At 46.8% G+C, this 27,222-nt stretch overlaps 7 protein-coding genes, 4 long non-coding RNA genes and 3 pseudogenes across 12 annotated transcripts; 5 read left to right on the top strand and 9 right to left on the bottom strand.

Annotated features, from left to right (window-relative positions):
* Positions 1–5: 5 nt before the first annotated feature.
* Positions 6–2,080, bottom strand: LOC136188128 (uncharacterized). Its single transcript, XM_065975854.1, has 6 exons — positions 1,766–2,080; positions 1,142–1,711; positions 751–883; positions 602–696; positions 166–544; positions 6–58 (listed from the first exon to the last, which is right to left on the bottom strand). Exons 3-6 carry the CDS (start codon positions 781–783, stop codon positions 41–43), a joined length of 525 nt encoding a protein of 174 aa, XP_065831926.1. The 5' UTR covers positions 784–883; positions 1,142–1,711; positions 1,766–2,080; the 3' UTR covers positions 6–40.
* Positions 2,081–2,491: 411 nt separating this feature from the next.
* LOC136188079 (serine/threonine kinase SAD-1-like) lies at positions 2,492–3,678 on the bottom strand. Its single transcript, XM_065975798.1, has 10 exons — positions 3,619–3,678; positions 3,506–3,567; positions 3,372–3,456; positions 3,256–3,321; positions 3,135–3,203; positions 3,019–3,072; positions 2,876–2,952; positions 2,781–2,815; positions 2,680–2,731; positions 2,492–2,626 (listed from the first exon to the last, which is right to left on the bottom strand). The coding sequence occupies exons 7-10, from the start codon at positions 2,906–2,908 to the stop codon at positions 2,504–2,506; spliced, it is 243 nt and encodes an 80-aa protein (XP_065831870.1). The 5' UTR covers positions 2,909–2,952; positions 3,019–3,072; positions 3,135–3,203; positions 3,256–3,321; positions 3,372–3,456; positions 3,506–3,567; positions 3,619–3,678; the 3' UTR covers positions 2,492–2,503.
* Positions 3,679–4,540: 862 nt separating this feature from the next.
* LOC136188272 (uncharacterized) lies at positions 4,541–5,231 on the bottom strand. The gene is made up of 4 exons (XR_010670184.1): positions 5,168–5,231; positions 4,891–5,101; positions 4,785–4,840; positions 4,541–4,732 (listed from the first exon to the last, which is right to left on the bottom strand). It is a non-coding gene; the product is annotated as an uncharacterized lncRNA (long non-coding RNA).
* Positions 5,232–5,285: 54 nt separating this feature from the next.
* On the bottom strand, positions 5,286–6,522 carry LOC136188119 (uncharacterized protein C6orf62 homolog; annotated as a pseudogene).
* LOC136188120 (uncharacterized) lies at positions 6,510–6,978 on the top strand. The gene is made up of 3 exons (XR_010670123.1): positions 6,510–6,616; positions 6,669–6,782; positions 6,841–6,978. It is a non-coding gene; the product is annotated as an uncharacterized lncRNA (long non-coding RNA).
* Positions 6,979–6,983: 5 nt separating this feature from the next.
* Positions 6,984–7,838, bottom strand: LOC136188121 (uncharacterized). The gene is made up of 3 exons (XR_010670124.1): positions 7,657–7,838; positions 7,230–7,602; positions 6,984–7,171 (listed from the first exon to the last, which is right to left on the bottom strand). It is a non-coding gene; the product is annotated as an uncharacterized lncRNA (long non-coding RNA).
* Positions 7,839–10,942: 3,104 nt separating this feature from the next.
* On the bottom strand, positions 10,943–14,252 carry LOC136188365 (glutamate--cysteine ligase catalytic subunit-like; annotated as a pseudogene).
* A 123-nt stretch (positions 14,253–14,375) lies between these two features.
* On the top strand, positions 14,376–14,986 carry LOC136188278 (wee1-like protein kinase 2-C). Of its 2 annotated transcripts, XM_065976015.1 has the most exons (5): positions 14,376–14,431; positions 14,490–14,591; positions 14,648–14,726; positions 14,774–14,833; positions 14,885–14,986. In XM_065976015.1, the coding sequence occupies exons 1-4, from the start codon at positions 14,401–14,403 to the stop codon at positions 14,811–14,813; spliced, it is 252 nt and encodes an 83-aa protein (XP_065832087.1). In that variant the 5' UTR covers positions 14,376–14,400; the 3' UTR covers positions 14,814–14,833; positions 14,885–14,986. The 2 variants fall into 2 exon arrangements, with proteins under 2 accessions (XP_065832087.1, XP_065832088.1); XM_065976016.1 differs by lacking the exon at positions 14,774–14,833.
* A 69-nt stretch (positions 14,987–15,055) lies between these two features.
* On the top strand, positions 15,056–15,495 carry LOC136187960 (uncharacterized). Its single transcript, XR_010670058.1, has 3 exons — positions 15,056–15,131; positions 15,186–15,241; positions 15,295–15,495. It is a non-coding gene; the product is annotated as an uncharacterized lncRNA (long non-coding RNA).
* Positions 15,496–15,782: 287 nt separating this feature from the next.
* LOC136188367 (uncharacterized) lies at positions 15,783–19,694 on the bottom strand. The gene is made up of 21 exons (XM_065976116.1): positions 19,639–19,694; positions 19,520–19,588; positions 19,405–19,470; positions 19,306–19,352; positions 19,027–19,252; positions 18,935–18,976; positions 18,757–18,879; positions 18,625–18,692; positions 18,510–18,563; positions 18,449–18,461; positions 18,350–18,393; positions 17,886–18,280; positions 17,798–17,828; positions 17,640–17,743; positions 17,396–17,590; positions 17,308–17,338; positions 17,156–17,253; positions 16,850–17,101; positions 16,699–16,794; positions 16,450–16,586; positions 15,783–16,393 (listed from the first exon to the last, which is right to left on the bottom strand). Exons 1-21 carry the CDS (start codon positions 19,666–19,668, stop codon positions 16,142–16,144), a joined length of 2,373 nt encoding a protein of 790 aa, XP_065832188.1. The 5' UTR covers positions 19,669–19,694; the 3' UTR covers positions 15,783–16,141.
* Positions 19,695–20,943: 1,249 nt separating this feature from the next.
* On the top strand, positions 20,944–22,262 carry LOC136188154 (dehydrodolichyl diphosphate synthase complex subunit DHDDS-like). Its single transcript, XM_065975887.1, has 6 exons — positions 20,944–21,198; positions 21,247–21,374; positions 21,433–21,549; positions 21,606–21,704; positions 21,762–21,972; positions 22,035–22,262. Exons 1-6 carry the CDS (start codon positions 21,049–21,051, stop codon positions 22,224–22,226), a joined length of 897 nt encoding a protein of 298 aa, XP_065831959.1. The 5' UTR covers positions 20,944–21,048; the 3' UTR covers positions 22,227–22,262.
* Positions 22,178–23,869, bottom strand: LOC136188153 (baculoviral IAP repeat-containing protein 7-B-like). The gene has a single exon (XM_065975886.1). The coding sequence runs from the start codon at positions 23,849–23,851 to the stop codon at positions 22,286–22,288; it is 1,566 nt and encodes a 521-aa protein (XP_065831958.1). The 5' UTR covers positions 23,852–23,869; the 3' UTR covers positions 22,178–22,285.
* Positions 23,870–24,114: 245 nt separating this feature from the next.
* LOC136188068 (set1/Ash2 histone methyltransferase complex subunit ASH2 pseudogene) lies at positions 24,115–25,524 on the bottom strand (annotated as a pseudogene).
* On the top strand, positions 25,436–27,180 carry LOC136188069 (ubiquitin carboxyl-terminal hydrolase isozyme L5-like). Its single transcript, XM_065975790.1, has 10 exons — positions 25,436–25,638; positions 25,689–25,752; positions 25,803–25,908; positions 25,959–26,084; positions 26,143–26,204; positions 26,270–26,461; positions 26,515–26,629; positions 26,691–26,822; positions 26,876–26,974; positions 27,043–27,180. The coding sequence occupies exons 1-10, from the start codon at positions 25,569–25,571 to the stop codon at positions 27,148–27,150; spliced, it is 1,074 nt and encodes a 357-aa protein (XP_065831862.1). The 5' UTR covers positions 25,436–25,568; the 3' UTR covers positions 27,151–27,180.
* The last annotated feature ends 42 nt before the right edge of the window (positions 27,181–27,222 follow it).

The raw sequence follows: 27,222 nt of genomic DNA on the forward strand, positions 1-27,222 counted from the left end.
GTGCTCCGAAAGACTTCACAGGAAGTCATGTGTGGCCCACTCACGTGCAAAGAGAACGGCCGAAACGAGACGGCGATTTGCGGTCGTGCTTCTAGAGTCCGTACTTAGAAAATCGAGGCGTTTTAATTTTTCCTGCCAGATGAGTCGCAACTGTCCGATCTTCTCGCCGACTTTTTTCACGAACGCTTCAATCTTCGTCGAATCGGTTCGCGGCACGGTGACGACGTACTGCAAATAGGCGCGACTCTCCTCGTCGAGAACGCTGGCGCACTTGTCGATTTCCTCGATGACGGGCGCGTGGCCGGCTCGCGCCGAAGCGCACGAATCTTTGCTCGAAAGCGTCCCCACTGTCGACCATTCCCTTCTGAATTTCGTCCATGACGAGGATAAAAATCCCTGGGTTTGGTTTTCAGGAGACGCGGCTTTCGTTTTGGGATCCACTCCGACGACGAGAAGTTTGAGATTGCTGAAAGCCCAAGAAAATGTACTGCTTGTTAAATCGAGCGAAACGTTTTGAGCAACGTCATCAATCAAGTTCAATAGCCTAAAACGGCAAAAAACGTCGCAATTTTATTTTTTTTAAAAAAAGAACTATAGTTACCTGACAGATGTGTTATTGGCCTCTTGGATTTCCGTCAGCTTTTCTTCGTCAAAATCCATTAGATGACTTGCCGTTTCCATCACATAGCGAGCCGTCTAGGTAAAAAAAGATGACCAATGAGGCTGTCTCTCGTCGACGTTCTCTTCTACCTCGTTGATTTCTAGGCCAACGATTGTTTCCATCAAATCGACAACCGTGCTGACAATCTCACTTCGACGAATCCGACGTTAACCTGCTCAAGTTCTTCGCCACATTCGTCACGTTTTCCTTTCCAACGCCCGCCTAAAGTAAACAAACGTCTAGAAGGCCAAAAGGAGACCGCGCCCACACAAAGAGACAAAAAAAGAAAGGAATCCAAAATAGAAGTCTATACGAAAAATTTTTACAGATAGACTCTAATAGTAGTGTACTACAGTGTCTATGATGAATAAAGGAAGTAAGAAGGAAGTGGGGTACTTCTAAGCACGGGCGGAAAATCGCTTCCCACCAAACCCCAAGGAAATACAAACAAACTCCCCACCCATCGTTGGCTCTTCTTACCTTCATCAACAACCGGATCTCGTGTGCCGGGCTGAGACTTGTACAACTGGGCGTGAGAGTGGGCGTGGGCGACGGCGTTTCGAAAAAAATCGTCGACGGAGAAAACGACGACGAAAGCGTACGAAAAGAACGAACGACGATCGTCGACGTCGGCGCCGGACGCGTGAACGGCAGCGGCGTCGACATCGTCGGCGTCGGTCGCAAGCGAACGATCGGCGTGAGGTGGAGCAACGATTCAGTCAAAAGAGCGGTCGACGTGGGGTGATCAGTCAAAAGAGCGCTAAGCGTGGGAGGGGGGCAGCACGGGCTCAAATTCGCAGTCCCATTCAAATAATATAAAGCGATCGCGTGCCGCTCGTCCGCTCCGCCGCCCGCGTCGACGAGTCGCGATAGACAGCCGACGAAGCCGTCGACGCCGAAATCGAACGATATCGGCGCGCCGTAATCGGGCGCGACGCGGACGCTTCGACGTTGCGAATCGAGCGCAACGACGAATTCGCTCGCGCTGAATTCGATTTCGACGTCGTCGCGTTGCGTTCGACGTCGATTCCAAAAGAACGCCGTCCCGGTCTACGAGGAGGGCAGGGTGAAATTCAGTCATAAAGCCGGAAGACTGAATCTCACCTTCGTTCGAGTCGCAGGGGCTCGTAGAGACGAGCGACGTGGCGAGGAGCGTTAGGAAAAGGCTAGCGGCGATCCGTCGTTCCATCAAGGAGTCCAGGATTCCCTCTACAATCCATCGACGTCACACTTTCACGCGGGGCCCCAGTTTTCTCTCGCGTGCGCTCGTTCTCCTTCTTCGTCCGTTCGCTGTCGTCGCGATTTGCGTGCACGCGTCAGTCCGCGACGTCGTTTCTAAGACAGGGCTGCTGTAGAGACTAGAGAAGTTGCTGTAGAGAAGGACAACTGCGCAAGGCGTGGCGTGGGTAAAGAGTAGGGCCCGCCTTCGAATCACGATGATGTCATGATCGTTCGATCCGGGACCGTGCCCGTTGCTTAGACGACTACAATTGTACAGTAGACTGTGTGATTTTCAGTGAAGGCCGATTCACACTAGCGTAACGTAACGTAAGACTTCTTCTTCTCATGATTGGTCACTCTCTTTTGTGACATCACTCTCCTTGACCATATTTGGAAGTTACGTTACAAGAAATCATGGCCGTATGTTGCACGGTCTTGACACGCACAACGAAAGCCCGCCCCTTATTAACCAATTACCTGGGCACGTTTTTAGGAGCGTGCCTGTGGAATCCGCCTTAATTGGCATCACGCGAGCACCATTTCAAATAATTATATATATTTTTATTACTTACAAATTACTATTTACATCCATAGCGGATAAAAAAAGTGATGCATCTGACTTTATTTATACTTTCGGCTCAGAAGACGATGGACGAGTTCTCCGCGAAATTTGAAGCATCCCAGACGAAGCATCGAGGCGAGAATGTCGCGATCAATATCAGAACGATGTGAAATAACAGCAGTCTAATAAATAAGTATTAACATATAAGGAAATGTCTCTCCTCTTTCTCTCTGACCTGTACGGCATCTTTGATTGGAATTTCCGGATCCAAATCAGGAGCAGATGTGCTACAATGTCAAATAATTAATTAATAAATATCATTTCATTTTTACGAACTGTAAGATCCAAGAATGCTTCATTACGTCATTGATCTAAAAATAATTAATGACGTCATCGTTATTATATTATATAAAGGATTATGGATAGTGTACTGTCATTCTCTTGTTGGCGTTCACGCAGATCATTCCCCGTATCAAGTGTTGCAGAGGTGCTAGTCTCCCACTTTGACCTAGACCATGAAGCCACGCGGAACCTGTCTCTATTAACCGATTATTTAATTAACTCTAGACCCCACCTTTTCTAATAAAGCGCGCAAATTGCCCTGTCTGTCATCAAAAGGAAGAGAACCCTTAATTAAAAGACAATGAATAATCAAATTAATTAATAAAATATATATGAATTTTTACTTACAACGACGAGTGCAAAGAGAATGACGCCACAGCTCCAAATGTCCGCCTTTCTGCCGTCATAACTAATTCCCTGTATGTATAATCAATTAAAAATTAAAATACACATATTTATTTTTTCTGACCCGGATGACTTCGGGGCAGGCGCAGTGAGAAGATCCGCAACTCGTTTGCAACAAATCGTCTTCCAACTGGGAAAAGAGAATATAAAAAATTAGCCAATAAAATCAAGGTATAATACCTGTAATGAAGCCATTCCGAAATCAGCCACTTTAATTTTCTTTTCACTATCCAAGAGAAGATTTTCCGGTTTCAAATCCCTGTGACTGTAAAAACATGAGAAAAAATTATTATTTATTATTCAAAGGGACTTACACTATGCAGTGGGCGTGGCAAAAATCTACAGCAGATAAAATTTGCCGATAAAACTGCCTAGCCTAAAAATCAATACTTAAAATATTGAATTAATTATTATAGTTTTATTTTACCTCTCTTTCTGATAGTCTTCCCTTTGAACGAGATAATCAAATAATTCTCCACCAGTCACGTCACTTTTTTTCCCCGTGACCTTTGTGTGTATTTGGTTGTGGAGTTCTCCGAGAGGACGTCGCAAAGTATTTGCCGTTCGAAGATCCGCTTTCGAATTTCTGTGCGCCAATCAAAAGGGGGGAAATATTTGTATATCAAGAACCGTTGATTCTCCTGACCCCAAAATTTATTAAATAATACCTATTTAATTATTATTTGTATTAACCAGTTCGACTGTTTCTTTTGATACACGCATTTCCTGCAGCATATTTTAAAACAAGGCAGTTTCATCCTGAAACAGAGAAATTCAAGGGAGGTAACGAAAAATGTCCACAAATTGATTTACCCTCGCTTGTTGGATCTCCAATTGCCTGGCATTCAATTCCCTCACCTCAGCCCTTGCGAAAAAAACGCACTCAATCAAATTATTCAATTAATTAAAATATTTAATGTCACTTCTTGCGTCGACTGAAGTTGTTTCACCTCCTCCGACGCCTTTTGCCACATTTCCGCATACTCGTCTCTCTCCTGACATATCATGTGATAATATTCAACCAATTCCTCTCTCTTTGCTCACCTCCTGTAATGTTCGACGGCGTGTCGACGAACGTATCTAAAAGAGACGACGTCTGAATAATTAGCGACATATTCCGTGCCAAGATCCCCTACTTTCTAAGATTTTCTATACCTTCCGCAGTGCATATCCAATTTGATTTCCTCTATGCTCTTTCCCCTCTTACATCTATGATGAGACTAGCCAGATGGTCCAGCCTCGCGCGCGTCAGGCGAAGCAACGGGCTGGATTCTCGAGCCTAGGGTACTAGTAGGTTAGGCGAAAATGAGAGTTGAAAGAATTTTATTTTTAATAAAAATATGCGCATAGTTCCTGTTCGGGCAGTTTTGGTGCACTAGGGTCTTGCCCAGGACCCTGGAGGAGCAGTTTTTTGTGACGGCGTCGTGCTCAGGACAACGGAGCAGTTTTATGACGTCATACCCAGGACGCTCTCCCTAAAGAATAAATGAAATTTCGCGCGCAGGTGACGCGCTCCCTTGCATCTTCACCACAAGTACAGTCTAGAAGACAAGAAAAGAAATCAAATTACCTAGGACAAGTACTATCTCTTACTTTCTTCCTCTTGACAAAATCAATTTGCGATTATTTCTATTCTTTTTATAAAATGCCTAGAGATATTATCTTTGGACAAATGTTACAGACCCTAACTTGTCCTTACGTCTATGGGTGGTCGAGCTTCTTCAGCCAGCGCACACCTCAAACGCAACTACTGTAGGTTCACGGGGTCCGTCTGCGTTGAAGCGTCTCCTTTTCGACGTTTTTCCTTTCGTAGACGTCCCGGAAGACTTCGAGAACGCTTGTGAGACGTCGATAATGACTTCGGCTCTGGCGAATAGCCTTTCGGCGGCTTTTTCGACTCCGAAACGGGCCTAAACAAGAATGACGTCACTCTCGAGGACGACACGAGCGAATTTCTTCACGCGCGACGGTCTTACCCGACGGTATCAACGCGTAATTGCTTAAAACTTCGCTGCAAATCGTCGGCGACAGAACACATCGAAAGTTTCGGAGGGGACAAGATTTCCCTTACCGCGCTTTAGCTGTACGTAAATATCAAATGAACCGCTATCCTTATTTTATCAGAAAAACTAAGTCAGCAAAAAATTTATAAGTAGGGAGCAAGAAGCTCATCTATTGTTCCTGGACCCCAATGTGTCAACTGATCCTTATTAAAAAATCATATATAAATACGCATCAACGAAACCTCACTCTTTTACCTGAGGTAAATACAAACAAATACTGGACAATTTGAAGACAATAGATTTACTCTATAATAACGCCCCAGAAATGATATATAATTGACCGAAAATTTGATGAGTATTTCTTACCGGCAGGTGCTGCCTGTCTATGAAGAGAAACATGGATTGCGCTGGATTATTAATAATCAAATCCGTCTCGTCCTTCGGAGTGAGAAAACGTATTAGCTGTCGCTCATAGTCGTTGTGATCATACTCAAAGTCAGCCTAAAAGAACAGAAAATCAATAGAAAAAAATTCAATTACCAGTTACCACATAGCCAGACCTTGAGAGGTTTATAGGATTCGTCTCCCTCGCCTTTCCACTTGGAAAACAAAAGACAGACAATCTTATCGATGTCGTTTCGAGGCCACAGGAAAAAATCCATCTCCTGCGTGCATCCAATAACATCCTAGAAGCCAAAAAAATAATTAAAAAAACGCCCAAAGAAATCGATAAGCAAACATGACTCGCCTTTCTCATGCTCTGATAACGAGGTGCGTGCAACTGAACGACGTCTTTTTCCAACAATTCCAACGAGCTTTCGAGAGAATACGCCAATTCCTGGGGAGAGAAAAACAAAACCAAAAATCCTTTTCGAGCTCCGCCCCTCTCCGCTCTTTATCTCACATTGGCTGCTCTCAGTATCATCTCCTCGTAATTATTCGTCATAACGGGAACCACTTCGGCGATTTCGAACAGAGCCGGACGTTTTTTCTAAACGAATTTACGTCTTCGCATTGCGTGAGAGGAGAGGGGCCCCCTCCCCTTTCCGCCCCTGACGTTCTCTCTTGCCTTATCCTTGAAGAGAAATATCAAGTACATTTTGAAATCGAATTGATCGGCGAGCGATTCTTGTTTTTTTGCTGTCGCAAGCGAAAGAGCGTCGCTTGCTTTCGGGACGATCCGTCCGCCATCGTGCGCGCGAAGAGGCCCCTGCTCGTTCAGATGCGATTATCGATGCACCATGCACCGGGCGATGAGGGAAGAAGTTCGCTGCCAGACCAATATGCCGAGTTTTCCTCGAAAAACAGACGCGAATCGATATTCGCGCATGCGCTTGGAGTCAAAACATGGTCAAGACGAAATTGGCGTCGAAAAAGCGCCAGCGACAAGCCAGAATCATATCGACAAAGCTAAAGCCTTGGGTAGAACGATTCCGAAGTGTCAATCGAATAAATGGCGACGTTTATTCGATAGCTTGCCATAGAAGGAGAACTCTTCCTCCGAAAATTAGCAAAGGAAGCTCAACTTGAAGCAAGAAAAGCCGGACAGTCGACTATAACCGAGCAGCACATAAAATCTGTAGAAAAGGTAAGAGAATAGTCAATGTTTAACGTGGGCGCGATCGTACCTTCCCTCTTGTGTGTAGAATGTTCTCAAGGCATTCAAAGGCTAAGAAAGACGAACTTAACTTCGAAGTACTTGAAAGTATCGCGTAGTCAGTATAAGAATGAGTCGTTCAGTGAGGGTCCGTAGTTCTTCCTGATGGACGTGTCCCACTTATATCCGATTTCCTCTATGCTTTGTCTCGGTAATACCTGCGCTCTGTTTCTCCTTTCTCCCGCCGCTGGAAGGGAGTGGAGTTCGACTGGGACGTTCCCTGATACTGTACTGGCCAGTAAGTCTTCCTCCTGTTTCTTACGACGTTCTTTCTCTATTTCTTCCTCTTCCTTTTGCAATTGTGCTCCTATCAATTCGTCCTAAGCACACACACAAAAAACTCAAGCCATTGTGTAAATCTAATATAATGATCCTCACTAGGACTAAATGGTTTGTTGTTCGGCCACCAGTGGCCCTTGGGGTATCGTCTTCGTTTCGAGCTGCTTCAGTATTAAATTGTCTTCCGAGCCAATTCCGCGTCCTTATCTTCTTGACTTGGATGTTTCCAATGAGCAGTCCTCTACTTTCATATGTACCTATAATTCATATCCTCACCTGTTGTAAATGGCTTCTAGCTGGCAAAGAAAACGATTCGTCTGTTTCTGAAGGGCTGAAGTGTGGCGATGCAAACGAACGACTGCTCATGCTCATATCCAAACTTCTCCTTCTCAGTTCGTCTTCTCGGTTGTCAAGCCTTTTCTCCCTGGGGGTCCTCGTCTTTCAATCACGTGTCCCTCCTCTCAGTTCCGATCTATCGTGTGGCGAATTATGTAAACACACATTCCGTTTTTGTTGCTTCACAAACCCCGACGGCTCTCCGGAGGCGATGTTACGCTCCCTTTCGCTCGCTCTACTCCTCCTAACGCCAATCGTCGACGCGGCATCGTGTCTCACCACCGCTTTCTCTACCCCAGTTGGAAATGCCGTGCCCAGGTCGTCTTCTCCGGGCACCGATTCGCCGCTCTAAGCTACGGCGATCACGCAATCGCACTATTCCGCGTCAACATGAACGACAGCGTCCAAGTGGCGCTCGTAAATAAGAACGGAGGTACGTAGGGCGCGCCACCCGTTTTCATCTACGGGCCACACAGGTTCATGTATTTACGTCATTGCATTCGTCCTGGAGGCGTAAAAGCCTACGTCACTCCGGGAAGATACGAAGTCAAAGTACGAGTATTCTAAACAATTGATTTTTCTATGTGCAATTGTTCAGGTTTTCGCCTGCGGTCTCGTACGCAACGAAAGTGACTATCATCGACTCCAGCCCCTCATTGATCCCATCGTAGTCGATTTGGAGCAACAGGGCGAATATTATATGGCAGTGCATGGGAAATTTAATTCGAAAAATTATCCACCGTCGTTTACCGTTATTCCGTCGACGGCGATCGTGGCAACGCCGTCGACGTTGACATCGAAGTCATCGACGGAGATTACTACTACTCATATTCAGTCTACGACTTTGGCTTCGACGACTTTTACTCCTTCATCGCCTTCTGGGGCTCAAGTTCCTAAGTTAACTGTCTGGGGGGGTTTTCTCATTGTCTTTTGCACGTTTTTAGCTTCTAGTTTTTTCTTTTGTAAATATTTTGTTAATTATAAAGCCGGAAATAGGGGCGGTAAAAGGTGTTTGTGGAATTTGTGTCCATCTGGTTGTCGCGACGCGCGTTTCGAGCGAATATTCAACGGGGTTGTGGTTTTCGTTGACGTTCGTGGTCCACCTGGCATTGTGAGTCGGTTTCCGCTTGCGACGGGACTTCGAAGAGATCGCGTTTCTTCGCGGAGACGAAACGGCTGCTTATAGACGCGATTGCGACGTCCTGTCGTCTCGAATCGGTGCAGCGACACGCGAAAATGACGCTGGCACGACGAACAGCGGCGCATCGGCGACGATCGACTCGAAATTGCGAAGAATTCTCACGGTCACGTGGATGAACGCGCGCGCAGTAAGATCGATTCGCGAAAAACATTTATTCGAGCAAATAACGATAAATCTACGACCTAAACTAACGAGAAAACGTGCACCTGAGTAAATAGATCTTGAATGCGTCCCGTTCTTCGCGCTCTATCTTCGTTTTCCTTCTGCACGAGCTTTCGCCTAGAAAAAAAGAGATTAGCTACTGTAAATCAATCCGTGTACGTACCTTTTTGTTGCGTCCGTATTCGCGCTACCCAGGCTACACCGCGGGGAGGTTCGGACGCGTCGTAGCCCAGGTGAGTCTTCGCAAAGCGAAGACCCCCTTCCAAAAAATGTCGGGCGAGTTGCGGGTCCTCGGCCACTCCATTCAGTACCCACCTGGATGAGGATCGGCCCCTAATACCGAAACCCCGGTGCGCTGGTACCAAAGCCTTCGGTATGTCTTCCTGAGAAGAACCGGGCCTTGTGGAGTGGAGAGAGGCTGACCGCTGTTTGTAGGAGTCAACAATGAAGACAGTGCAATGGAGGAATCGAAGGCTCCTGGGCCGGATCATCCTCCGTCTAATCGTGCCATCGGGTGAGATAAGTGCCGGCAACCAGGCCATGGTTGAACACCCCCTCTAAGCCGTGCTCACTCGTGCCTAACGTGAGCCGTGCTTATTGGCAACAATAAGACTTTGGCGATCGTTAAATCCCAGTGCGTAAACCGAGGCATAAGCCCCCCATCGCCCTGCCTAGGGGCTCCGGCACGGAATTACCCGTGGGCCACGCTGAGTTCCAACTATCCTTCCTTGCCTTCTGTCGAATCTCCCGAGCCAGTCCATCTCAAGGATGAGACGCAGATTGCTCCACGCCGCACCCACCCTCAGCCGCAACTGAAGGAATCGGTGCGCTCGCCGCTATTTTGAACAGCACGCCCCGCCCATTAACCGAGCGCGCTCATTGGTCCGCTGTGTCACGTGGTGTGAAATAAAGCGCGCTCATTGGGTTGACGAATTAGGTGAGAATTCTAAACCGGTTTCGATACAGGTTTGACCGGTATCTTTAGAAAAAATGATGCAACATCGCCACGCGATTGAAGCATGATCAACCACACCCAAGATGGCGGATAACAATATCGCAATACCATGTGATCTCGATAAACCAGCAACGACGAAGAAGACTCCTTTCAAGACGCGACGAGGCGACGAAGCGACGAATCGAAGCAGCGAAAGCGCGAAAATCGTCGAACGTTGTTTCTATGGCGGAAACGATGGAGCTCGAACCGTTTCCGCCGATTTCTACGTCGCCCGAGTCGACGCCGGCGTCGCAACATCGATTGAACGAAAGCAGACGATCATCGCCGCGCATTTGCCTCGCAGCAATGAACGAAAACGACGCAGAAGACAACGAACTCTTTGACGCACTGTCGATAGTGAGCCCCGCCTCCACACGCTAAGCTTCATGCAACCAGAGATAATATCTCTGATACAATGTTCTCAATCTCTGGATTCGGATTGTGTTCTCGAGACAAAGTGAGAATGAAATTAAAAGGAAAACACGGTAATAAAAGGCTATATCTAATGAAATAGAATTTATTATTGATTTATTGATTTTTTCTAGGTGAAATTTCCGTTCAAGCGCGTTTGGCTATGATGGGAACGATTCATCCTTTTCCTCGTCATTCAATGGGCTCCTTCTCCTCTCAGCGTATTTTTTGAAATCATTAACATTAATGAAAAATTTTTTAATTAAGTTTATATAAATTTTTGTCCTGGCAATTCTGTTCCTTTAATCCTCCTCCTCACTCATTCGCTGGGGCTACGGCTGTCATCGCGGCAACTTCTCTTCTTTCATCTACATCCTTCAAGCAGCGAACAGAGGTCTCTTTTCCGGAAATAGCCGATTTCAGTATCTTTGAATTAAAATGGAAATGCGGCCTCAGAAATTGAAAATGTAGTACACGCTGTTGGAAGGGGCAGGCAAGTATTAGCTCATGTAGAAGTATATTCGCACTTCCGAAGACGAATTGAGGTAAAAGAGGTCTGATAAGGCTCATCGGTTAATTAATTAATTAATTAATATCTCTAAACGGGGTTAGATTATTAAATCAAGATTAGAGAGAGAGAGAGAGGTGACGTGTCTTTGTGTATTCGAATTATGAGGGCGTGGCACGCTGAGTCAATACTAATTATTGAAATGATAAAATCAAAGTTATTAAGTAAGGTGCATGCACACATTTTTTGTCCTGTGAGTTAGAAGCGAAGATGGACGTGGAAACCGCTCAAGCGCTGCTTGTAAGGCGATAAATGGCCGATTGATAGAGTGCGATCAAACAGCAAGATCTGCACAAAGGACGCAATAGCCAGCTTCTCTTTCGAATGCTAAGCACACCAAACAAAAATTAGCCAATATCCAAAATTATTTATTTAATTTTCTCACCAACATGGTAGCATAGTTCTCTAGATAAATCGATAGGGCCGCCTCGACGGCGCCACCGCCGGCAAGGAGCGACTTCAACTCGATGACGCGACGCACAACGCAGAGCGCGTCGTGAAGCGACCGAAATCGTTGGCACCGCGGAGAATCACGGAAGCGGCACTATGAGCCTTGGGTCTAGGGAAAGCAGAGTCTCTCTCTCTATGTCTATGTTTATGCAGTAAAGAGCGCCTTGCTCTCTCTCTTAGAGACTTCTAAGTGTTGGACTCTATACTAGGCTTGCTTACTTTTTGATGAGTATGAGCTCATCGTCGCATACTCTCTCCTGCACCACTTCTTCCGCTTCTCCGAGAAACGAACTATTGAACGAATCTTCGCCTTCTAAATTCGCTAGAGTGGATACGAGTTGACCTAGAAAAAAAAACCATTAGGCTTCTTTTAATTAATTAGTATTATTTTCTGACCTCCGGTTGCCCTAGCGATTCTCTTCAAATCCGCCTTCTTACGCACGGCCATCGCTCCCGCTTCGACGAAATACTTCAAGCAGAGATCGTCGATTCCGCCCGTCGTCAAGACGAAGTTGGCACCGGCACCCGACGCTACGCGCTTTACCAAGGCTACGAGGAGACACGCAGTTAAAAATAAATAAATAAATAAATAAATAAATAAATAAATAAATATTTATCTATGATTTTACCTTGGGAAGCGACTGTGCAATTGAGCGCGTATCCGTTCACGAGTACGCTCTCCTGGGCGCTCGCGCCGTGCGCCTTCAGGATGTTGATCGATTTGATTGGACAATGCACCTTGCCTTTCGAATCGGTGCGCTTCACGGCGAGACAAGCGTCAACAACTAGCTTCGAAAAAAATTCGGAATCACTAAGAGAAATAAATAAAAAAAAACGAAAAGCCGACATTGGAATATTATTTATTACTTTCCGATGCGTTTTGACGACATCGACGTCTTCACCGCATAGACGAGACATTCCTTGCCCAAGTCGTCTGAACTGACGGCCAAATGATCTTGAATGTACTTGCAAGCCTCCCTATGGGGAGAATTTCGCATAGAGAACGGCAACATCGAATATTCCACGACGAAACCTGCACGCGAGCCTATATCCGCTTATAATCGACGTCGGATGGATCTTAGTCTTGACCAGGTCCTCGGCATTCTTCAATAATTCGGCGGCAATAATTACCTAAAAAGAATAATAAAAAAAAATGAGTCTTCTATTCGCAACACCTAGAAGACACCGTACCCTCCCTAGTAAATTTTGAAATTTTTTTGCGCCACCTTCATCTAGCAACTCCTTCAACACGTCCGGTTCGCACTGAATAGGCATATCGTTGTATTTGTCGCTCGCCAAATAAGAATCGACAGATCCGAAACGCGATTTCGGAATCACAAATTTATTCTCGCAAAGTGGCTAATAGAATTAGATATAGAACTATTTTCCATCAATAGGTACATCTATACCATCTACCTTCAGTCCTCTCTCTTCTTCCGGAGTTCGACAATCGCAGCCGCCGGCGATGACCTCCCAACGGCAATCGGTGTCGACCAAGTAGCCACGAGAGAGCCAGCTGAAATGAAATTCAGTAAGGGTTTCCATAGGGCGACTACGCACCAGTATGGGACAAACGGGTACGAGTTGATCGTAGAGATGATACTTTGCTTCGTCGATTTCGTACGCTTGAAACGTCATCTATGGGAAAACGCGAACGTATATAATAAATAGGGATACGTGGCGTCACTTTACTTGAAGGCAATTGCATCCCATTCCGAAGCCCATGCAATCAAGAAAGACGTGGTCGTCGAGCGAGGCGGCGTTCACTTCCGAATCGTCGAAGCGTTCGACGAAAGGAGACGGCGTGTTGACGTCTTTGAAAACTAAAGGGGAAAGGAATCAGAAATGAGAAGATATTATAAGGGAGACGCCCCCTATACTTGGTAAATTTATTGCTATTTTGCTGCCCCGTCGCTCTCGAATATTTCGAGTCAAAGTCCTAGTATACACATCTCACGAAGACGAAATTATCCTAGTTTTTTATAAGGGTTACTTAAATCGAGGATGATCCTGGTGAATCGCTTCGTCGGGATAGAAAAGAGATCGCGACGCGCCGTTCTCTTCTGGATGGCTCGGTGAAGTCAGAACAGCCCAATCTTTTGAAAAAAAATTAGCGACTACAGTAGAGAAAAAAATCCTTTAGGTACCTGGGAAAAATGGTCAATGTCAAACAGGATATACGCGTTCCTTCCAGAAGTAGGAGGACCTCTTCTCTTCTAATAAGTATAAACAACTATGCACACGTAGTCGCAAAGCCGCAGTGTTCTCACCTCGATTTCATACTCGTTTCAATTTCATTGAATTGAGAAAAGTCTCCGATGAAAATCCAAGGTCTCCCAGGCGTCGCTACCAAATCAAAAGAAGAAATAGATAGGTCACCAAAAAGAGAAGCATCCAATAAAAAAAAGATGCATCCGGGCCAAATAGCATCCAGTTAATTGCCAAATAGCATCCAGTTAATTAAAAAAGATGCATCGTGGCCAAAAGGAGATGCATCCAATTAACTAATTAAATGTGCATATGCATATACTGCATGCCAATATTGTGGTCGGATTTTCTGCATAATAATGTGGCCTATGGGATTTTCTACTGTGCCTACATTCAATCACGTAGCCTCCGTATTCGGGTTTCCAAGTCGACGGAGCTAATAAGAGACGCGTTTCTGACTGCAACGCTTTTGGGAATCGCCTTTCCCACTCGGGATATCGCTTTTCTTCCTCTTGACGAAGTTTCAAATATTTCGACCCGTCGAGAAAGACGCGCGCCTTCTTCGTCTCGTGGTCGAAGTAGACGAGCGTGTACTCGATCTAAACTGCGATTTTTTTTGCGAAGCTTTCTACTTCTTGTGTTTTTTCACCTCGTCGCTAGACAGTCGCCGTTTCGATCTTTCCGTCGACGATAGATCGACAGGAACGGTCTGATTCCTGATTTCCTCACGTGCTCGACGTGCTTCTTCGTCTCTTCCCACGATAGCGGCGATCCTTCGCTCAGAAGACCCATGTAGCGAATATGTAGCGAATCAATGGCTTGTGAACTATTTGCGCCTGCTCACAAGCTACGCCCCGCCTACACCGCCTACGCACCCGCACCGGCGATGCTCGACGAACTAAAAGAAAGCGTATTCGGCGGCGTATCGGCGATTCAAGCGATGAATTTGGTTCATTTGGACTTGAAACCAGGTGGATGAATACATATCAGATTTATTCTACCGAACTAAACACCATTTGCACAACAAAGGAAATGTCTTTGTGTGCTGCTCAAATTCAGAGGAGGAAAAACCCTCTTGCGGAGATTCTTGCTGTCCAGAAATTTCCTACAAGCACGTTCTCTATAAAATAGGTAGGCCAGACCAAGCCTGCAAGCAAGATTTTTAAATATTCATAATTTTTAACAAGGTGATATGGGCTACGTGACTTCTGTTTATCTGCCTGAAGTCGAAGAGGGAGATATATGGCCAATGAAATTCTACAAGAGGTGATCTTTCATGATGAAGAATTGACAAATTATTTATTCTCAAATAGGATTACTCTCATTTGCCTAAGGCTGATATTTTCTCATTAGCTCTCGCAGCCTTTGCTGCAGTAAGATTTGATTGAGTACTGAATTTTTTCATTTATTTTCTCGTCTGTTAGTGCAATGGAGAAAATTTACCCCAAAACGCCCTGATTGGAATAGAATTCGAGCTGGATGGCTTCCAGGGCTACAGTACTTCTCACCAGAATTTAATTATTTTTGAGAGTAAAATCATCTTAATAATGATGGATAGTCTTCATATTTTCTTATACAATGCATTTCAGGCTATGATACACCCCGAGGCGGAGTGCAGGCCGTCTGCAGAGGAGTTGACTCAACATCCAGACTTATGCAGTCAGATCAAAAGTAAACGATACCACGTTTCCCTTGTTCTATCATATCATCCTCTCTCTCGCGCAGGACGAACTCAGACGAGAATTAAACGAAGAGAAATTCAAAAATTAGATATTGAAAAAGTGAGTGTCCACTAAAAGAACGTTGAAAAAGCATTACGACGTCATTTCTTTAGAGAACTCGAAGAGGCTCGCGGTGGCAAGGGACGACTTGTCGGTCGTCTTCCCAAGGGAAGAATCAATCGCAGTCTCAGCGTCAACATGATAGATCACACACGAATAACAACAAGTCTTTGGCACGGGTTTTTATTAATTTCTCAGAGAAATAATCTAGGCTAGATGCTAGATAGTTTTAAACGTAAAACATTGATTGCGCACTACGGAAAAGTTCGACTCAAAATTCGTTTTCGTCTCCTTGTGTTTTTCTCTCTGCCTTGCCCAAAGAACGAGGATGAATGGGTAGTACGCCAGCCTATAGTATCACTGACACTAACAGAGGCAACCTTAGACGCTCGGATAAAACGACCGCGAAGCCAAAGGCTGGACGGAAGCGCAACCGTATCCAGAAGAGCCCGTCAACGAGTACGCGTCGTCGAAAATCGCCGCGGAGAAAATCGTGCGCAAAGCGAATGGGCGCGCAGGTCTCGCGACGTGCGTCGGGCGACCGGCGGGAATGTTCGGAATCGGCGAAAACGTATGTGGAACCGAAATAGTTTATTAAAAGATCGTTCTGTTGAGACTCTTAAGTTCGTGTACCTGATTTAGACATGGCACTGCGGGGAAAGGATCAGGCAATAAGGTAAATAAACAGTTATAATTTGACACTATTGGGGGAAAGGCTTATGCAAGGGACGCGAATCGTTCTGGGGACACCGGCCACCCAAGAAGATTCCCGTTCAGATTGCCTGTCTATCTGCGTCGATCAAAGAGATCGTCTACAACGCGTTCGGCTTCGTGCCGTTCGCGCGTTCCCTCACAAAGTACGTACCTTTTTGATATGCCTGCGTGCATATCCTTATGCGATTATGAAGGTTGTCCGTCGATTTGACGCAGGCGGAGGGGCGCGCTGGGGCACTCTTCCAATCGCAATACCGGGCGGCCCGCGAAACGCCCGCAAAACGCCGGCGACGGTCGAGCCACGAGATGAACGGAAAACGGCACAGGCGGAGGTAGACAGGGAAAGGGAGCCAGCAGCGGTCCGTAGAGCGGATAGCCCATTGGCATTTGGGGTGGAAGAGGAGGAGGGGGCGGTAGGGGAGCGTCGTTTTGAATAATCTGCTTAGATAGAAGTGGTCATCGTCGAGGAGCGCTATGACGTTACGCGGGTGTACCTGAACCTCCGCCGGTCGGACGTAGGACGGCTGAGTCGACGCGAATTCTGTCCAGACGTACAGCTGCGCTGGAAGACCGGGCATCGCGCCCAAAGGAACAGAACGAGACGCCGGCGGCGGAAGAGAAGACGGGGAGCCTACATACACATAGAGGAAAAAATTGTTTTATATGAGAAACAAAATCTGCGAGGTCTTATAATCTTTCTATGGTACGTAAACGTCTTATAATAGGGATTTGGTGTTGCTCACCTTGCATAAGCAGTCCTTGGGGCATTCGCGAAGATTGAGTGACGAAAACGTCGCTGTTTGCCGACGTTACGGCGACGTGTTGAGGTCGTACACTGTCTGCAAGACATCAAGTTATGAAGACCGCTGTACACACTTTTCGACCAGACTTTACTTGCGAAATTGATATTTACATTCGGCAACAATCCTTTTTGCCGATTACCGTCTGCATTCACAGAATTTTCTCCCTTGGTTTCCGACTGTTTCTCTTGGAGCCAGTAAAGGGAATCGGTAGTCTCTGGATCCTGCCCGTCGGGTGATAAGGCCTCATTGGCGCTCTTTTCGGCGTCACTGTCGAGCTGCTGAGCCACCTCGCGCAATTCTTCGTTTATAATCTGCTCCAACTGCCTCGAAGCGACCTCAAATTCTAAAAATATTTATTGACAAAATAGGTCATAAAATTCTCGTGACTCGTCCCAACCCAAATCGTCCTCATTGGTCGTCTCCTCGTCGAGGAGAGGCCATTCGGATTGAGTAGACGGAGCCCAACTTTCTCCAAGAGGCCTCCCACTCCCCACGCTATATAAATGCATATTAATTAATGCCTATCTATACTACGTGCTCAATACAGACCTTCCAGGCTCTTTACTTGAGCCGCTGCTCTCTAATAATAATAATACGAGACTACTACAAAGGAAATTTCCTAAAGGGAAGCTCCCACCTTCTGTATCACTTTTCTTCCGCAACGCTTCCGGCAATTCAACTCCAGTGTCTACGATAGCGCTATTCATCGCTTCTCTGAGCAATTTCTCTTCTTCTTCCTCTTCGGATGCGCCTTCCTGCCAGACGCTCTGCTGAGCCACCTCGCGTAATTCCTCGTTCATAATCTGCTCGAACTGCCTCGAAGCGACCAATTCTAAAAATATTTATTGAAAAAAATAGGTCATAAAATTCTCGTGACTCACCCCAACCCAAATCGTCCTCATTGGTGGTCTCCTCGTCGAAGAGAGGCCATTCGGATTGAATGGACGGAGCCCAACTTTCTCCAAGAGGCCTCCCAATCCCCACGCTATATACATGCATATTAATTAATGCCTATCTACACTAGGTGCTCAATACAGACCTTCCAGGCTCTTTACTTGAGCCGCTGCTCTCTAATAATAATAATACGAGACTACTACAAAGGAAATTTCCTAAAGGGAAGCTCCCACCTTCTATATCACTTTTCTTCCGCAACGCTTCTGGCAATTCAACTCCAGTGTCAACGATAGCGCTATTCATCGCTTCTCTGAGCAATTTCTCTTCTTCTTCCTCTTCGGATGCGCCTTCCTGCCAGACGCTCCGCTGTGCCACGTGTCCTTGATGGGCTGTCGCCGTCAAACTTCCCAGCGTTCCAGCACTGCTGCCCATTGAAACGGGGTGCGGATACGCATTGGGATTAAATGCCATGGATAAGCGAGCCATATCGTTAAATATTTGATGCATATTCAAGGGCTCTATTAGAGGATTCTCGTGCGTTTCCGTTGGCTCTTTGGCATGAGGAGATTCCCGCTTCGCTTTGATATTTGACGTCATTTCGTCTGGCTTTGTTTCTACGACGGGTTCACTGTGTACAGTATGCAGAAAAAAATTCAAAATAGATCGTTGCGTGACGTCACAATGCGTCCATATCTACCGCTTGATCTTGCGCGCGTTGGACTGTAAGGCGGGGTTTCCCGTCTAGAGAGGTAGAAATATAAAAAAACCAAGGCAAATCAAAAAAAGATATCGTTACCAGTTCGCGAGGCCTAAGGGGAAATACTAATATAGATACATATAGATATAGAGATGCTTACTTGTTTGAGCCGGCTAAATGAGCGAGAGCCACTGCTTCGAATGCAACGTGCTTACTAAATACAGTCCGTGACGCTAAGATAAGAAGAAGACTTCTACTCCTGTCATGATACCCACCCCTTCTGTATTTCTTTTATGGTGAAACTCGCCTCGTCATCTCCTAGTTCGTGAAGAAACATGCAATCCTATACGCAGAAATATGAACGTCATAAATACACGATTGTTTTTGAACGCTGCAGGTTGTCTCACGTGCTTAAAACAGGGTCGACACTTTAGAAAATTAGAGCAATATTTCGACGTTCCAAACGACACTCTTAAATGATGACCGTCGATAAATGTATCATTAATTGCTTGAATCGCTTTAGCAGCATCCTATAGTATAATTCAACTAGAATCTATTTAAAAACGTCCAATTCTTCCATCTTACCTCCTTTCTTGCGTACGTGACATATGCATTTAGACTTGGGCCCTTACATCAGACAATTGCAATAAATCAAAAGATAATTCTTGTGGCCCTACTTGTGGTGGTGGGTATTCCGTCGAATTAACTGTGATGTTTCGAATTTTTCCAAATTTTCCGCAATATTCGTACCGCTTCAGCACGTCCGGATCGGCCACGCGCGGCGGAAGACCGATAATGAAGACCAAATTCAGTCGAATGACTCTCACGCCCTCCAAATGTTTTCGATTTTCGACCGTCTGCCGTTTCTTTTCCTGACTCCATTGCTTTCGAGATTTTTGAACTCTAAAAAAGTTGTGCCATCGCGCGAAGATGCGCATGCTATGACGTCAGAATACCGTTCAGTTGTCAAGGGAATGTATTCAGCGGGATTCTCGAGATAAAGCTAATGTAATTAATTGATGAATCAGCTAAGGAATATTTGAATAATATTTTACTCTTCGACATGCCGGGCACAATCCGTTCTCGTTCGTGCGTATTCGATGCCAGCAAAATCTGCACACCTGAAAACGCGCTTTTGCCCCTTCTCCTTTCAATTTTCGAAGGACTAACTTGATAACCGCACGTGCACGGATAGAAATTGATGTCGTCTATCTCCAATGGCTCCATGCAGAGGGGGCACTGTTCGACGAAGGTTCGTCAGGCGAGTTTGGGAGTGCGGGAACGCTTACTTCGGGTGCTTCGTCACCGGAGGTCATCATCGAGCGTTTTTCGGCAATCTATAGGCGATATGGGGCTGCGAGAATGCTACTGGAAGCCCGCGTTGTCGATCTAGCCCGGATTGCCGAGTGCGTACTTCTGCGCAAGGTACGCAGTGTATAGGCTACAGTACGTAGCGGGAAATAAGGGGCTCTACAGTTTTGCAGAAACTAGACGCGCGTTTTAATCATTCAGCGGTTTTTATAAAAACTAGCCTAAGAAAAGAAAGGCCAGTAAAAATGCGTCTGCCTGTCCGATCCATCAGCAAGCAATATACAGGAGCCAAATAGCCAAGAATTTTTCGATGCTAAGTGGCAAGTGAGGCAGAAAAATCAACGTTCAAGTTCAATCCATCGCTCACCAGTACTATTTCTTTATAAAAATCCTCCGTCATTATGTTTCTTCGATTCGCGCTTCCACTCCACTTTTGAACAGCAAGGACGTGACCTAAACCGCGAGGTGCAATGAAAAAAAGTCAAAAGACAGACCATCTAAAAATACTTTTACCTCGATTCAAAACTTGGCGACCAAAAAACGGTATTCCCTTTGAAGCAGCACATTCCAACGAGGAGCCCACAGCCTTCAGGTTCATATCTTTACATCATTGATAACTAGTGGTACTGCACCCATTGATTCCGACTAACCTTGCTTCTTTCTGAGCAACGACTGCCTTCCGGCCCCCAAGAAACTTGAGAGGCCATCTACACTAGAAATGACCACTTCGTCCACCAGCAATGCTTCTCTCTCAACAATCCGAAATAAATGATCAGCACCAATATGCCGGAAGTCAGAGCTCTATCAATAAATAAATAAATAAATAAACAAATGCCAATTAACAATTAGTGCACGCGTCGCGGAGGCAGAAAATTCAAAGGGATCGGAGGCGTAGACTTACTCCGTGGGTCGTCAGCTCGGCGATTGAGCGCCTAGCGAAGAGAAAATGGGCGTCAACGAGGCGGCGAAACGAAGCGTGAGACGCGGCGCTTGCCTTGGCCGCCTCGGTGCACGGGCCAGTCGATTTGGCTATCAGGAAGTAGAGATCTGCAGGGTTAGGGAATTTTAGTGCGGTCGCGCGACGCGATGCAGCCGCATTTACGGCGGCTACGGCTTGCAGGAGTGCTCGCCTTTCTCCACTGAGGCCTTGCGATTGTCGGACGCCGTCCGAGAGCGCGGCGCGGCGGCCGTAGACTCGGTGTTTTCTCCTTGAGAGGTTCACCTAACGTGACGTCACGAGCGAGGTCGATATCTAGCGTGCGGTGGCTGATCCCTCCCCCTAAAAAAACTCGTCGTTCCTCGTCGATTGGCTGTGGAAGTCGGGCCCGACGGTGCGCGACATCTTAGACCGAAAGGCCGGTCCCGAGGAACGACGTCCAGCCGGCTTCATGCGCCGATTCAGCTCGAGCATCCTCAAACAAGGTCCCACACCGAAACGCGTCGCACTCATCATGGACGGAAATCGACGATACGCGAGAAAAATGAACTTTTCTCACGTCAGCGACGGCCACGCGATGGGATTCGAAAAATTGGCTGAGGTTGGGGGGAAACCGACCCCTCCTCCCTATTGAATGCATGGCCTTTAGACTTTGGAATGGTGCCTCGAGGTCACAGTCTACGCATTGAGCATAGAGAACTTTAAGAGGTCAAAGGACGAGGTCGACGGTCTCATGGAATTGGCGAAGAAGAGCTTCTCTCGACTGATTGAGGAAGAGTGAGAAAATCTTCATTCGAAGGTCTCACGTGCTACGAGACTTTTTCTTTGTGTCTAGAGAATTGATACAAAAGCACAAAGTTTGCATTCGAATTCTTGGTGATGTGGAACTCTTACCTGTCGACGTGCAAAAGACCATTGCCAAGGCAGTCGTCTTGTCTAGAAACAACAAGAGGTCAATAGATACGACGATCGTACCTTGGACGTTTGCGGTGAATCGTTTTCTCGTAGAGGTTTTCTGAATATTTGCATTGCCTATACATCCCGCTATGAAATGACCCAGGCGGCGAAGCAGGTCGCTTGGGGAGTAGAAGAAAGCCTGTATCCAACGTGAGCCGGATCATCCGCCCATTGACATATTATGCATTGAATTCGTTTGTTCTAAAGAGACGTATCCGAAAAATGCTTCTACACGACGGACTCGTCTGACCCAGATCTCCTCATACGGACGTCGGAAGAAGTTCGGCTAAGCAACTTCCTTCTCTGGCAGTCGTCCTATTCCTGTCTCTCGTTTCTTGACGTCTTGTGGCCCGAGTTTTCAATTTGGCATCTGTTTCAGGCCATCTTGCAATACCAAAGAGATTATCGCAGTATAGAGGTCTGTCTCTCTCTCTCTCACAATCGGACATCGCTGTATTCCATGGGTTTTTTCTCATCTAGGAGATGCGGTCGTCTCATTTTGCAGAAAGAGAGAAACTCTTGCACGAGTCGGACATGCAGTGTGTGCGGGCTGCCGCCGAAGATAGCAAGTCAACAGTACTGCACAGTGTAGATTCACTCATAGCCGAGTACAAAATAAATCATGAACAGCGAATTGAGTATTTTTTTATTGATCATCCAACAAAAACGTGAAGCCTAAATTGTGTCCTTAATTAAAAATACTCTTCTTAGGCACATATCTATGATGGTGATTAGGATTGGGCAAAATAGGATCTGATTCTTGATTCTATCGGAGATCGGCAGATGGGGCATTCACGCACTGTCTCTGCGCAAACGTGGCAGCAAAGAATTTGCGCACAAGGAAGAAAGAGAACGTCGGCCTGCCTTTCCATGCATATCTTGCAGAGGCGACTCTCCCTCACCTGCGCCATCTCGTCGTCTATATTCATACTCTCGGGAGGGGGTGCAGAAGGAATAGGTGAATTATTAGGTGGTGCTTCAGACGTCGCCACCTGGATCAACACTTCAAGGAACTCAGTGAAGTTCTTGTGTCCTTTACGATAAACCCTCTCTGCTAGATTGCGATTGAAGCCCATTTCAATTGCCTTTGCAATGTAATCCAAAGGTTCAGGTGACTCCTGCTCTGGGGGTCTTTGCTGCTTGGGCTCATGCCACGGTTCGTCCTGCGCCGCCGTATCGAGACCAAAGTGTTCCATGACGAACTTGCACGCTGGAAAGTGTCGCAGATGCTCGCCCCACGCCTCGTCTCCCCGCTCCCAGCCTCGAAGTCCGCCGCCGCACGTCGCGCATCGAACCCGATCGCCTTCGCCCATGTAGCAGAACCCCGCCTCGGCGAGCGATTCAGCCGAAATGGGACTCCGCGGAGGCCAGTTCTGAAAGGTCGCCAATCTCTCCGCATAATTCGTCGACTTTTCGGCGCTCGCATTTCGAACGACAAGCGGTCCCGCTGCCCTTTCCTTCTGATGCAAGACCGATTGAGCAAACTGGCAATTAGGCGAATGCTTTACGTGCTCTTCGACGGGCACGTCGCCGGGCATCCACTGCTCGACGTAGACGTGGCAGTTGAAGCAGCGAACGGCATCCCTTCGTCCCGTGTAATAAAAGCCGGCTTCGGCCAAGTCGTGAGGCGAAACGGGAATGCTGCGAGGCCATTTTTCGAACGTGAGAAGACGCAATCGCTCTTTCTCTAAATAGGGCTTTCGTTCAGGAGGAGGTGACGCAGGGCGGCGTTGTGGGGTCCTTCCCAGAGGAGGTGGGTGTTTTGGCTGCTTCGTATCGGCCTTGGCAGCGACGATGGGACAGAGCGGAGAATAGAATCTGTGCTCCCCTTCGGCCGTATCTCCGGGTTTCCACAGCTTCAACTGAACGTGGCACACATGGCATTCGACCATATCCCTTCGGCCCGTGAAGTAGAATCCGGCTTTCGCTAGTTCGACGGGTTTTATCGGGCAGTCGCGCGGCCATTTGAACGATTTCTTCCGAAATGTCGCCAGTCGACCAGCTTCGCTGCTCATATCATCGACATCGACATCGCCCCCTTTAGCCGCCGCCATGTTGGATCGAGATCGAACGATAGGGCACTCGGGTGACGCTTCTGCGTGCTTTCTCTGCATATCTTCTCCTGGACGACACATTTCGAAGAGTCGCTTGCAAGCAAAACAACGCCCTTGGTCGCGGATCCCAGTGTAGTAAAAGCCCTCCTTCGCCAGATCGTCCGGCTTTAGTGGAGATTTGCTCGGCCAATGTCGAAAAGACCGCAGTCTTTCCTTTTCGTGAGAATAGTCGGCCATCGCCATCGAAATCTAGTCCGGGCCGGGAACAAGCCACGTGTAGTGTGAAATAGACGAAATTCTTTCTGTCAGCTGACGGTCTCTTCCGTATCTGCTCTTGTCTCTCTAATGCCACGAGAACGTACTACGCGGTTCTGAAAAAAAATCATCTGATTTCAAGTGCAGGTATGATCGATGGATCGATGACCTTCACTATGTTGCTATCCCTTTTTTCATGCAATTTATTGGTATAAAAATTAGAATACACATGTTTTTAATCTGATGCAGTTTTAAGTTCTCGAACGCGACACGGGCGGCTGATACAGAGGCCCTCCCTGACTCGCCTCCTCTTCGAACTCCATATTGTACATCATATCGGCCATAGTCTGTTCAATGCACGCTTTCAGAACGACGTCGCTCATCGGCTGATAGTCGTTTAGGCCTCTCGGCGGACAGATGAGCGACGGGCCGAAATTGACGGACACGGCGACGTTCTTGTAGAGCGAAACGGCCGGGTAATAAGTCCCGTCAAAAATGTCCTCCCAAGCCACGCCCTGCGATACGCCGTTCTTGAAACATTCGATGCGACTACCGGGTAACGGTTTGAGCGCTTTCACCGCCTTCTCGACCCAATCCTTTCGTTCGAAATAGAGAAAATTTTTGAACTTGATCAGTGCGTCGTCCTTGTGAGTGAGCGGCAAGATTGGACGCTCGTCCGCCGACCGTTTTGGAAGATAGATAAAGAAGCCGAGCACGTCGCCCGCAACTCTGATGAAATCGCGTTCCCCTCTTACTCCGCCACGAATACCCAAACTTATCGTAGCCCAGCGGCGCCTGAAGATTTCCGTACGCCTGCGAGCATCGGGACCCATCTCCTTGATGACGACTTCGAAATACCAAGCGCCTCGTCGCACGCCGTGCGTCGCTCTTGCCGTTCACGCTCATTCGATCGTCGGACATCTTCAACTGCGACGCTCGATCGTTCATTGACAGCATCACGGATTCCGGCAAGACGCGTCGATAGAGTCGAGCCGGCACCGCCTTGCCGACGTACGTCTCAAGATCGTCTTCCACGTGGGGATCCAATTCGGCGAGCGCGTATCGATAGCCGTCCTTGTTGAACGGATGCTCGAGGGGAAAGCCGTGTGCCGGCAATTTTTGCGCCGACACCGTCGACACGTCGCCTCTAGTTCGCTTCGAGGACGACGATTGGCTGCCGCCGCCGCCGCCGGCTGCTCCTCCCTCGAGTGAGCCGCCACGTCGCTTTCCGGCTCCTTCACCTTTTTTTCGCGTTGGTGCGCGTCTTTTTTCTGCTGGTGCTGGTGCTGGTGCTGGTGCTGGTGCTGGTGCTGGTGCTGGAGCTATTGCTGACGCTGTAGTGGTGTTGCTTAGGGATCGAGATGTTGCATCAGCTGATGGAGGTTCTGGTGCTGGTTTCGGTGGCACTGGCGCTTGATCGTTCATTGACTGAGGCGAAGAAAGAATCTGTATGCTCGATTCATCTCTCTCTTTTGTTCCTGTTAGTTCTCTTTCTTTTGCTTCTTCATCATGTGCGTCGTTCGATTGAGAATCGTCGAGATTTTGCTGACGAGTGTTTGATAGTGACGCCTCCGATAGCGGATGTTTGCCTGCGTTGCCTGCGACGTCCATAGACTCCATTTCGAGACGAGGACGGGATGAAAAACGCAGTTTTGTGCTTTTGCCCCGGGAACTTTCCCACTTCCCGTATAACATTTTCTTCGCGATGTCTTCGGGCAATTGGTGCTTGATCGAGAGCGATCCTGGCGTTTTTTCGGAACTCATCAGGGGATTCGGTGAGTAAAGCTTACGCTAGGCAATGAAAAATTGGCACATCGCTCGATAGGAGTGAGTGGAGTGCAAGTCGAGGAAATGTGGTCGCTGGAGGAAGGAGAATTCGAGAAATTGGAGTACGTAGAACCAACTCCAACTGTGCAATAGTTGTAGATTTCGCTTGCAGACCAGTTCACGGACTCGTCTTCCTATTCAAATGGAGACCCGATGAAAAAGTGTCCGGAACGCTCGTCTCCGATTCAAGAAAAACGGACTTTTTCTTCGCAAAACAGGCATGCTGCACTGCATAAAATCGATCAACGGATTTTATATAATTGCGTAGGTTATTATGAATGCGTGTGCTACCCAAGCGATTCTAAGCGTTCTTCTCAACTGCAATCATCCTGACGTCGATTTGGGTCAGAATCTGACGAGATTTAAAGAATTTACTTCATCAATGGATCCATCTGTAAACTAATAATAATAGGAGTTACCGTCTACATCCATATGGCGTTTTTTTTCTCTAGCTGAAGGGCCTGTCTCTAACGAATTCTTCCGAAATTCGAGAAGTGCACAACAGCTTTGCCAGGCAATGCAACTCAATTTTGAATGGGTCCACGTGCTCTTAGAGTTATCTTTTTTCGAATAATACAGGCAGCAGACGTTTGAGTTTGATCCGTCAGTTAAAGACAAGGATGACGCTTTTCATTTTGTCAGCTATCTTCCCATTGACGGCCGTCTCTATGAATTAGATGGACTGAAAGAAGGGCCTATTGACCATGGAAGCATTGGTGAACGCAGTTGGTTTAGTCTTTGCAGGGAAGTCCTCCAAAAACGCATTGAAAGGTAAGTCTTCTTAGCTGATCGATTGAAAGAATTGATTGTTTCTGTTTGATTAGTTTCAAAGCGAATGAGATTCATTTCAATTTGATGGCTATTGTGTCTGATCAACGCATGCTGTACGCAAAACTAGCTCAAAAACTGGAGGAAGATAAGGCAAAGATACTTCAAGATGTGATCACTTAAATAATTAAATAAAGTCATCATTTAATGAGGGAAATTTTATTTTTTCCAGTTAGATGTCATGGCCAAGGGAGAAGATCCTCGTTGTGCCGAATTGAGAAAGAGCCTTGAGCGCATCGAGGAGCAGATTTCAGGAGCCAAGCTGAAGCTGGAAGTGGAGGCGGAAAAAGTACAAAGATATCAGGTGAAAATCTGCGTGTCACTACACGTCATCGCGCTACTCCTTTGTCTTTGTAGATTGAAAATATCAGACGTAAACACAATTACGTTCCACTGATTATGGAACTGCTAAAGATCCTTGCACAGAAAAAGGAACTCGTTCCCCTAATGAAAAAGGTATGTACTGTATACGCTTTGGCTTATCGAAGAAGGGGCTACTACAGTAGATGATTTTTTTCTTTTAGTCTATTGAAAAGGTGAAGTCCAAGAGAGAAACCGCCTTTGTTGCCAGTAGTCCATGTATAATTTCGTTCAATTGTTCGCTGGTGACTGCTCGACTCTGTTCACCATAAATCATCCGAAACGTAGAATAGAGATCATTTTCAAACAATTTTCCGTCACCGTCTACGTCACACACGAGAAAG

This window comes from Oscarella lobularis, chromosome 6, assembly GCF_947507565.1.
Source record: "Oscarella lobularis chromosome 6, ooOscLobu1.1, whole genome shotgun sequence".
Classification (NCBI taxonomy): Eukaryota; Metazoa; Porifera; class Homoscleromorpha; order Homosclerophorida; family Oscarellidae; genus Oscarella; species Oscarella lobularis.

Excerpts from the sequence above, each read along its gene's own strand:
- LOC136188367 (XM_065976116.1), bottom strand. The coding sequence starts at position 19,668 with ATGATGACCTCCGGTGACGAAGCACCCGAA. Across the intron at positions 19,471-19,519 it reads CGTGCACGTGCGGTTATCAA|GTGTGCAGATTTTGCTGGCA; the intron begins GTTAGTCCTTCG and ends GCGCGTTTTCAG. Across the intron at positions 18,281-18,349 it reads AACGCGCGCAAGATCAAGCG|TGAACCCGTCGTAGAAACAA; the intron begins GTAGATATGGAC and ends TACTGTACACAG.
- LOC136188154 (XM_065975887.1), top strand. The coding sequence starts at position 21,049 with ATGCGCCGATTCAGCTCGAGCATCCTCAAACAAGGTCCCACACCGAAA. Across the intron at positions 21,550-21,605 it reads TTGTCTAGAAACAACAAGAG|AGGTTTTCTGAATATTTGCA; the intron begins GTCAATAGATAC and ends GTTTTCTCGTAG. Across the intron at positions 21,973-22,034 it reads GAGATTATCGCAGTATAGAG|GAGATGCGGTCGTCTCATTT; the intron begins GTCTGTCTCTCT and ends TTTCTCATCTAG.
- LOC136188079 (XM_065975798.1), bottom strand. The coding sequence starts at position 2,908 with ATGATCTGCGTGAACGCCAACAAGAGAATGACA. Across the intron at positions 2,816-2,875 it reads ACGCCAACAAGAGAATGACA|ATCAATGACGTAATGAAGCA; the intron begins GTACACTATCCA and ends AATTATTTTTAG. Across the intron at positions 2,627-2,679 it reads CAATCAAAGATGCCGTACAG|ACTGCTGTTATTTCACATCG; the intron begins GTCAGAGAGAAA and ends CTTATTTATTAG.
- LOC136188069 (XM_065975790.1), top strand. The coding sequence starts at position 25,569 with ATGTCTTCGGGCAATTGGTGCTTGATCGAGAGCGATCCTGGCGTTTTT. Across the intron at positions 25,639-25,688 it reads GGAACTCATCAGGGGATTCG|GAGTGAGTGGAGTGCAAGTC; the intron begins GTGAGTAAAGCT and ends ATCGCTCGATAG. Across the intron at positions 26,975-27,042 it reads TCGTTCCCCTAATGAAAAAG|TCTATTGAAAAGGTGAAGTC; the intron begins GTATGTACTGTA and ends TTTTTCTTTTAG.
- LOC136188128 (XM_065975854.1), bottom strand. The coding sequence starts at position 783 with ATGGAAACAATCGTTGGCCTAGAAATCAACGAG. Across the intron at positions 697-750 it reads TTGGCCTAGAAATCAACGAG|ACGGCTCGCTATGTGATGGA; the intron begins GTAGAAGAGAAC and ends TTTTTTACCTAG. Across the intron at positions 545-601 it reads GCCAATAACACATCTGTCAG|GCTATTGAACTTGATTGATG; the intron begins GTAACTATAGTT and ends TTGCCGTTTTAG.
- LOC136188153 (XM_065975886.1), bottom strand. The coding sequence starts at position 23,851 with ATGGCGATGGCCGACTATTCTCACGAAAAGGAAAGACTGCGGTCTTTT.
- LOC136188278 (XM_065976015.1), top strand. The coding sequence starts at position 14,401 with ATGAATTTGGTTCATTTGGACTTGAAACCAG. Across the intron at positions 14,432-14,489 it reads TCATTTGGACTTGAAACCAG|GAAATGTCTTTGTGTGCTGC; the intron begins GTGGATGAATAC and ends TGCACAACAAAG. Across the intron at positions 14,727-14,773 it reads CCAATGAAATTCTACAAGAG|GATTACTCTCATTTGCCTAA; the intron begins GTGATCTTTCAT and ends ATTCTCAAATAG.